We start from the raw sequence: 10,243 nt of genomic DNA on the forward strand, positions 1-10,243 counted from the left end.
CGAAATGTTGACTACTGGGCTGGTGATACCCTCGGGGACGAAACGTCCACCAGCAGTGGCATCGACCCAGTGGTTTAAATAGTTATCAAAAGTACCAGGATTATAATTTAGTACGCCAGACGCGCGTTTCGTCTACATAAGACTCATCAGTGACGCTCAAATCGAAATATTTATAAAGCCAAACAAGTACAAAGTTGAAGAGCATTGAGGATCAAAAATTCCAAAAAGTTGTGCCAAATACGGCTAAGGTAATCTATGCCTGGAATAAGAAAATCCTTAGTTTTTCGAAAAATTCAAAGTTTTGTAAACAGAAAATTAAAAAAAAAAACTTTATTAGAAAGACTAAAGTCATAATTTTTAATAAGGCTGGAAGGAAAATTCAGGCGAATTTTCGACTGCAGAATAACTTGATTGACTGTGTCGCTCATTACAAATATTTAGGTGTTCACTTTACTGCATCTGGAAGTTTTCATCTAGCTAAAACTGAACTTTATAATAAGGCTCTAAAGGCCTACTATAAACTTAGAAAGGATTTTATCAATTTGTCTCCTGGAATAAAATCTTGTGTTCATATTTTTGATCATACCCTTAAACCCATTCTGTTATATAATTCAGAGGTATGGGGAGGTTATAATGTCTCTTGTAATAAATTACAGTTTTCCTTATTTAATCTTGAAAATATTTTTAAAAATCTTAAGTGTGAGAATCTCCATCTTAAATTTTCTAAATTTATACTTGGTGTACACAAAAGGAGTGTCAATTTTGCTGTATTATCAGAACTTGGGCGCTTCCCCTTACATTATGATATTGTAAAGTCAATTGTAAAATACTGGTATAGATTTGAAAATCTTACAACTGAATTCAGTCTATTGAAAGATGCTTATAAATGCAGCCAAGAGCTTCACAAATCTAACATAACTTCTTGGTTCTCATTTGTTAAAAAAGTATTAGAAGTTTTTGAAATTAAACAAGAAGTAAAACATTTCGTACAATATAAATTTTTGAACATATCTAGCAAATTAATTCACACTAAATATATTAGCAATTGGTATGCTAGCCAAAATAAAGCTTCTGATGGAAAACTGTTTAATTATGTGAAATTTAAGCAGAATTTTGGTTATGAAAATTATCTTTCTTTAATTAAGAACTTTGATTTTAGTAGATCTATATGCAAATTACGTATTTCTGCTCATAAGCTTCAAATTGAAGTTGGTCGTTTTTCAAATATTCCACGAAATGAAAGAATTTGCAAAAAATGCTCCTCTGGCTGTGTTGAAGATGAAATCCATTTTTAAACTAACTGTGAAAATCTTAAATCAGATAGAGATGCTCTCTTTGACTTTGTTTGCCAAAGAATTCCAAATTTTTCTATACTTGATAATCAGCATAAATTTATCTATTTATTAAACTGTGAAGACAATCAGGTCCTTAATGCTGTTGGTAAATTTATTAAAGTGAATATGAGTTAGTAATTGTATTGTAACTGTATGTAAAAAAAATGTTTGTATCTATGTATCTATGCAAATCAATATTCTTTTTCCTTATTCATGTATGCTCTGTATGCCCCTTGTGGGCCCTTAATTGGAAATAAAATATGTTCTGTTCTATTCTGTTCTGTTCTGTTCTATCATAAAGAGTTCGGTTCGTCCGTTTATTTCACTCGAACTAGAAAGAGGCTTGTTAGAATTATTTAAAAGTCAGAGATATATAGAATATGTGTTTGAAAATATCATCACATTTAAAAGCGACATTTTTTATTAGCTATATATCATACGTTCAACACATGGACTAATACTAATTAATGTCAATTAAACTGGCTAATTTTGTGGAACTATAGAGAACGACACCAGACCATTGTCTTACAGTGACCAAGGTTTCTGAATGACAACAAAAATAAGTATTTATATAGAAAATATGGGGATGTCTGCCTCAGATAATGTGAGCAACGATTATAAATTATGTGGACTGTTTTAAGTTTGTTGTCTTTTTTGACGGGTGAGATTTTAATTTAATCCTAGGTTATTATAGTAACCATATTCTGAAAGAAAATAAAAAAAAATACTAGTAGGTAAAATATCATGCATTTTAATAACTTTTGTGCTATCTCAATTTTTTTTCTTCAAAAATTAACCAGATGAGGAACAAATTACAGGTTCCAGTAAATGTCTACTATAAACTGACATAAGTTATGTATATAGACTTAGAATATTATTTTGTCTTACATAGTTTGCCATGCAGCAACGTGGCAAATAACGCCATTCAACACATCGGCTGTCACGGGAGAAAACGGTACCTTGGCATGTATTGTAATAAAAGCTAACGGAGAAAATGTACAGTGGAAGAGAGTAAGATATATATTATTTTACAAAAACTAAAAAACATTTTTTTACTAATTTCGTAGTGGCGGTGAACACTGCAATAACTTAGTTTAAAAAAATGATAACTAAGTTTAAAATAATGATAACTAATTTGAAATTAAGTAAAATAATGTTTTAAGTTCAAGATAGAAGAAAAACCCCATAAATTATAGATTAAGAACACTGTTATGAAACTCATAACCAATGTTGATATGTGTTTTGATATAGACTGTTTGATTGTTAGTGTCTTGTAGGATTACCCCTTCTTTTATTTATCATGAACCTCCACAGATTTGTACTGTAATGTGTGGTTTTTATTTAGGTGGTAGGCAGTTCAGTTACAGCTATAACACTAGATAATACCATTCTAGCCAGCGACAAGAGCAAGTATGCTGTGACTGGGACGTACAATCTAACAGTTATCAATGTACAGTCGTCAGATGAAGGAATCTATCAGTGCGTTGTAGGGGCTACCACAAATCAGGCTTCTCTACAAGCTGTGGGTAAATATATATTTTTTAAATAATTGTTAGTATTAACACCTTCTAAATAAATAAAAAAAACTCTCTGGATAATTCGGTGACGACAAAGATTTGACCTAATAAAAACTCCGTCCTAATTGAAGAGACGAGCTTTTCAAATAAGAAGAACAAACTGCTAGGGCCACGAAAAGCATCCAAAACAATACGATACACATATAGTTTAGCTCTCTTGTAAAATGCAAAGTACATGTATATCAAAAACTCGACACAATAAAAGAAAACCATTTTAGTGTCAACGAGACCATACGCTAAAAAACAAAATGACTATACAAATGAATGCTGATAAATGCTATAGCTAGTTCACATATTTTAATATACGCGTTCCTTAAAAGATAGTTCAACATGTGTTATTCACATGCAGTTAAAATACAAAAACCAGTGTCTACTGTCAGCAAATATTATGAATCAAGTATCTGCCAATATTTTAGGCATCAGCCGTTTAGTTTTCAATTTTGATTTATTGTCTCATTTCTTTTTTCTGAGAAATACAATCGACATTCTCGTGTAACACACTTACTAGTCAGCACTTCGGTGTTGACATGAAAATCAATTATATGGTCATTTTTATAAATTTCCTGTTACAAAACTTTGAATTTTTCGAATAACTTAGGATTTTCTTATCCCAGGAATAGATTACCTTTGCCGAATTTGGCACAACTTTTTTGAATTTTGGGTCTTTAATGCTCTTCAACTTTGCACTTGTTTGGCTTTACAACTATTTTTTACTGAGCTTCACTGATGAGTCGTATGTAGACGAAACGCGCGTCTGGCGTATTAAATTATAATCCTAGTACCTTTGATAACTATTAAGATGTTATTATTTTTTTAGTTTTACCTACAAATGTATCCACCTATTGGGAGACATCCCCAACCATAGGGAACATTGTCAACATCACTTGCCGGGCCACATATGGTAAACCTCCTCCATATCTCCGGATTTACAAAGATAACATGGACATCACAAATCTAGCTTATTATTACACGGAAAACACCAGATCTAGTGGTAAGCCATGTATCTTGTGTATTTGTGTTGTAAATATCACTAACATGTATGTCGTTATCACTTAAAGTAAGCGGAATATAAAAAAGACATCTTACATATCTTTCTTGTAAGAAGTTTTGTTCACTTGTTTTGATTGTTTTTACCATACGAACCGTTTGGTCATTGTATCTTTAATGGGTACTGTGTTTTGTCCACTATCAACACTATCAATATATGGATACATTTAAGATTGTAACAAATTTTGCTCACAACAAATAAGCTCGTCTATATATATTTATCTACTACACTGTTAGTATTGTTACCATGACATTTTGTCGAAGTTTTGACTGCATCTCTACAAAATTATACAAAGCACTACTGGAGACGCAAATACGTCTCTGAAGGCGCGAATCGTGGGGTCTTTTCTACCACAAAAAAGAAAGATAATCATACAAAAGCACCTTTACATATATTTATTGTTTGATTTTAGGATACGGAGACGCTGTCGCCAGTGCCGCTTTAACATTGACCTCACTTGATGTAAACAAAGACATACGTTGTGAAGTTGAGTATGATGGTCTTTACAATGTCATGAACTACACAATGAACACAAATCTCAGTAAGTAGAAATATACAGAATAAGGAAATGTGGTGTAATTGTCAATCAGACAACTATATCAACAGAAGCCGATGTAGATTTATGTTGTATCTATAATACTAAAATTACGAGGTCCAATTTGTCAGCCGTCATCACGTAAAAACGACGAATCACAGAATTCAACTTTATATATAACTAATATAGTACAAAGGTGTAGATTAAAAATTACACCACTCCAGGCCCTTTTGTTTTCCACGTAATTAATAGTGCCAATAATTAAGAAGTTCCGGGTCGAGTCCGCTACCGATACCAATAGTATATTCACCTGTTACCTATTACCTTATCTGTACGTTCCGCATCTGACAGGCGCACCACCAAACGTTGTAGTCAGGATTAATATGCTATATACACGGGTCATAACCACAGGGTTGACACAACTAAATTGTCAAATTGTTACCTATTGTAGTATTTTAATCAGTAAGACTTTCTAAGATAATACGAATACTAAAAATCTGGACTAAAAATAAGGCGTATAGGTACAGTTTTCAATTTGTTAGTGGGCATGACGTAAAACAGCGAAGCAAATAATTCAACTTTATTTATAACTTATATAGGACAATGCTGTTGATTAAAAAATACTCCATTCCAGGACCTTTTGTTTTCCAAATAATTAATATTATTGTTTCAGTTCGACGGGTTCAAACAGAAAGACTTGAAAGCAGAGAAAAACTGTGTATCTTATAATCGGCATGACTTTATCAGATGACAATACTAATGCTAAAATAAGGCTTGCGCATAGTTATATAATTCAATTCAGTCACGGACCCGTGATATCACGGGAGTGTTCTAGTAGTTTATATACTTCCAATGTATATATATTCTCCCTTTCCAGTCTCATTTTATATATTGCTCAAATAAAAACAAAGTAAGTAGTATAAGAAACTATATATAAATTGCAGAAATGCTACATGGTTGTTGCTATACCTTTCAGTGCCATTGTTGCATGGTACTTTTCATGCCATAGTATTTAGTAGATATTTTCTAATATATACAGGGCATTTATACATTCACTCTAAGCTATACAAAAATAGTTGTTGATCATTTTACGTACATCATGTAATTAAAGTGCAATAAATATGGATGGTACTACAGCTCTAAAAGAACATATAAAAAATATATATTTTAAATAAAATTGAGAAAGGAAATGGGGAATGTGTCAAAGCGACAATTACCCGAAAAAGGAAATGGGGAATGTGTCAAAGCGACAATTACCCGACCATAGAGCAGACAACAGCCGAAGAGTGCGAGATACATATGTTGATGAATTAAATTGACTACAAAGTTTTCCTTTCCACGAACTCGATTCGATATCTTCTATATTCTGTTTGTTTACGTGACATAATGTTACATATTTCCTTTAGTCTTATAATATACTAAAACACACCCGTGATATCGTGGGTCCGTGACTGAATTAAAGTATATAACTATGCGCAAGCCTTATTTTAGTATTAGTATTGTCATCTGATAAAGTCATGCCGATTATAAGATACAAAGTTTTCTCTGCTATCAAATCTTTCTGTTTGAACCCGTCGAACTGGAACTTATCAATTATTGGTAATATTAATTATTTAGAAAACAAAAGGTCCTGGAATGGAGTATTTTTTAATCAACAGCATTGTCCTTTATTAGTTATAAATAAAGTTGAATTCTTTGATTCGCTGTTTTACGTCATGTCCGCTATCAAATTGAAAACTGTTCCTATACGCCTTATTTTTAGTCACAGATTTTTAGTATTCGTATTGTTATCTTAGAAAGTCTTACTGATTAAAATACTACAATAGGTAACAATTTGACAATTTAGTAGTGTCAACCCTGTGATTATGACCCGTGTATATATCATATTAATCCTAACTACACCGTTTGGTGGTGCGCCTGTCAGATGCGGAACGTACAGATAAGGTAATAGGTAATAGGTGAATATACTATTGGTATCAGTATCGGACTCGACCCGGAACTTCTTAATTATTGGCAATATTAATTACGTGGTAAACAAAAGGGCCTGGAGTGGTGTAATTTTTAATCTACACCTTTGTACTATATTAGTTATATATAAAGTTGAATTCTGTGATTCGTCGTTTTTACGTGATGACGGCTGACAAATTGGACCTCGTAATTTTAGTATTATAGATGCCTTCGCATTATATATTCACTATTTAGCGCCGGTTTTCATGCTGATATTTTCATTTTTTATTTTTTGTCTAATGCGAATATTTCCTTATGAAGCTAACATTTTTTATGTATTTTTTAGATGGTGGATCATCCATTAAAGTACATGGTTTGGCCTCTGTGATAATGTTAGTGATGGTAGTGATTATTCAGGCTATGTAGACTGAAAACATTGATATGACATCTGCGATGGTTCCCCGTACAACTTTATGTCTAACGTTGATTATCAACGAACTGTGTGTTTCTTAAGTAATACACATTTATAAATTTTAACTATTCAGTTTCTCTCTAATTTAAAAAAAAAAAAAACAACCATGGAAGCAATGACTGTTTTGATTTCGCTTCTGAATGTCCTCTGATCCTATATTTCTATTGCGTTCCTCAGTGGTACAATTCTGATTCTCAATGTGGTTAGTAAAGGATGGATTCTATGGAAGGACATGAGGATATTACTGTGTTCATTGATAATCAATAAGGGATAATTCACCTCTGACTACGTTTCGTTTTCGCCCTTCTAAAGAACGAGATATGTTTGAATACTATCTAGAACTCATATGAAGGATCGTTGGATGTTGGGTTTGTGATAAAACTTTCGGTACTTGGAATTAATGACTTGTTGTCACGTGTAATACCATTGTATATTCCAAATAAAGATAACAAAACGGTCTGCATTACTCCAGTTTTACAAAATCTTCAATTCTCTATTTGCTGAATGTAATTCAAAATGATAGAGTATGTAGATAGTACATGGAAACCTCCCTTTTGAATCCTTATTCTTTGTGTACATGTTGTTTAATAATATGTTCCAGTCAAGAACTTAATATCATTAACATATGTATGCCAAACGGGACTACTTTCCTTTCTTATTTAATATACCCCGCTTTAAAAACGTGGGGGTATACTGTTTTACTTCTGTCTGTCCATCCGTCTAGTCAGTTCATCAGTCAATTCACCCATCCATCCGTCAGTTTGTCCGTCCCATGAATATTTTTGTCTCATTTTACTCAGGAACTACTTGACAAGTATCTCGGAAATATGGTTTCAGGGTTTATATAAGTCAGTTATACCGTGTGATGCGTTTTCGGGTTCATCACTCAACAACTTCCTGTTTACCAACACTTGTATGATTTTACACATGATAGCCAAGTTGAAAAGTTTCGTTACATTTTTCTCAGGAACTTCAATACAAGGATTTCTGAAATTATGTTTCAGGGTTTATATAAGACAGCTATTCCGTGTGATGCTTTTTCAAATTCATCACTGAACAACTTCCTGTTTCCCGAAATATTTCGGCGGGGGTATAACCAGTAAGCAGTAACTCGCAGTTTTACTTGTTTTCTTAATAATTTCCCTTTTTTTGTGCCGATGATTTGTTGTTTTCTTCTTATGGAGTGTACAAATCTGAGATAGGTTCGATATACGTACATTTATAGTGACTACATGTATTGACGTCTCAGATCTTTAATTGTAGGACGGTATACTATCCTAGATTTAATACTTTGGTCTTGCTTTTAGTGACTGCGATCATTCCTTGAAATGTTATGATAAGTATATATTTTTGTATCTGTATCTGTATCTGTATCGTTACGTCGAAGGTACCAATACTGGCTTTTACTCGACGGGAGAGAGAGCGCCTATTGTCGGCGTTGTAGAGCTGTTCTGAAGCTCTCAACTGATTTGGCGCACACTATTTCTTCTTCCAGTTGGTTCCAGTGAATCACAGTCTTGACAAAGAATGAGTTCTTAAATTGCTCAGTTTTACAGTTTGTAGTTTCAATTGCCTTTGAGTTGTTTTTAACTGAGTTGTTCACTATGTTTGTGCTCTCAAAGTCTACAAAGCGTGTCGGTTTGATTGTTCTTTTGGTTTTGCTTTTTACCAAAAATTCGTCAGGTTTGATAGCTGGGACCAAACCCTCAACCACTTTGTACAGAAATACCAGTCTTTGGCTTGTTCTTCTGGATTGTAGGTTTTCAAGTTCCAGTACTGTTAGCATTTTGGTGACCGATCCTTCTTCTCTTGATTTAAAGTCCCCTGTGATGAATCGAGCTGCTCTTTTTTGGATTCTTTCTAATTGGTTAATGTTGTTTGATGTATAAGGGTCCCATACAATTGCCCCGTATTCCATCATCGATCTCACCAATGAAATGTATGCTGTTTTCTTGCAGTCTTTTGGGCAGAATCTTAGATTTCGTCTAAGAAAGCCTAGTGTAGAATTTGCTTTCTTAGTTACATTTGAAATGTGGGTGGTCCATTTCAGATCGTCCGATATCTGTAGTCCTAGGTATGGATTGTGTTTGACCTGTTGGAGTATGTGTCCATCAAGGGTATAGAACTTCTGGCTTTTGTTCTTAATGCTCAGGATGTAACATTTCTTTGCATTGAAGCGCATACCCCAGTCTTTGGCCCATTTTTCTAGGCTAACCAGATCTTGTTGTAACAGTGTGTGGTCCTGTTGTGTTTTTATATTTCTGTACAGCAGACAATCATCAGCAAAAAGTCTAACAGTTGATTTTACTGAGTCCGGGAGATCATTGATATGACAGAGGAAGAGAAGGGGGCCGAGTACGGTTCCTTGTGGCACTCCTGAGTCCACTGTAGCTTCTTCAGATTCCTCTCCATCAATGACAACCTTCATCCTTCTCTGAGTTAGAAACATTTCTAGCCATTTATTTAGTGGTCCTCTCACACCATATTCATCTAGTTTGTGCAGGAGTTTGTTGTGTGGCACTGTGTCAAATGCTTTTGAAAAATCCAGGATAGCAACATCAATTTGGTTACCAGCATCGTGTGATTTCATGAAGTCGTGCAATGTGACTAGTAGCTGTGTTTCACACGAGTATCCGGATCTGAATCCATGGTTGAGTGATGTTAGTACCCTGTGTTTGTCTAAATGGTTTAGTATGTGCTTGCAGATGATATGTTCAAGTATTTTACACGGCACAGATGTTAGTGATACCGGTCTATAATTTTCTGGTGCATGTTTGTCTCCTTTTTTAAAGACGCTCGAGATGTTAGCGTTTAACCAGTCTCTTGGCAGTTCTCCAGTATTTATTGACTTTTGGTATATTATTGAGAGTCCTGGTGCAAGTTGTTTTGAGCACTCTTTGAGGATTCTATTAGGTATACCGTCTGGTCCTGAAGCTTTTGATGGATTCAGTTGCCTGAGTAGTTTTTCGACTCCTTCATGTTTTATTTCGAGGAATGGGATTGAGTTCTGTATGTGCTTTGTTGTTTTCGGCAGTGTTTTGTCGTTGTCCCTTGTGAACACTGATTTGAATTGTTGTATCAGTAGTTCTGCCTTCCCTTTACTATCATTCACTAGTTGGCCATTACTTTTCAACGGTGATACTCCAATGTTGTCTTGTTTCCTAGATTTTATGTATTTCCAAAAAGGTTTTGGATTGTTGTTTTCTAGTCCCTCCATTATGGTGTTGTTGATGTATTCCCATTCAGCCTTTCGGACTTGTCTTTTGCATTCTTTTTGAAAGTGCCTGTAGTTTGACCAGTTCTTTGTTCTCTTTGCTTGTTGGTATAGCC

At 34.1% G+C, this 10,243-nt stretch overlaps 1 protein-coding gene across 1 annotated transcript; it reads left to right on the top strand.

Annotated features, from left to right (window-relative positions):
• Positions 1 to 1,888: 1,888 nt before the first annotated feature.
• LOC143057844 (junctional adhesion molecule B-like) lies at positions 1,889 to 7,372 on the top strand. The gene is made up of 6 exons (XM_076231278.1): positions 1,889 to 1,995; positions 2,227 to 2,345; positions 2,680 to 2,860; positions 3,729 to 3,902; positions 4,372 to 4,500; positions 6,788 to 7,372. The coding sequence occupies exons 1-6, from the start codon at positions 1,959 to 1,961 to the stop codon at positions 6,865 to 6,867; spliced, it is 720 nt and encodes a 239-aa protein (XP_076087393.1). The 5' UTR covers positions 1,889 to 1,958; the 3' UTR covers positions 6,868 to 7,372.
• Positions 7,373 to 10,243: the final 2,871 nt, after the last annotated feature.

The sequence above is a fragment of the Mytilus galloprovincialis genome, chromosome 1 (genome assembly GCF_965363235.1).
Source record: "Mytilus galloprovincialis chromosome 1, xbMytGall1.hap1.1, whole genome shotgun sequence".
Taxonomy (NCBI): domain Eukaryota; kingdom Metazoa; phylum Mollusca; class Bivalvia; order Mytilida; family Mytilidae; genus Mytilus; species Mytilus galloprovincialis.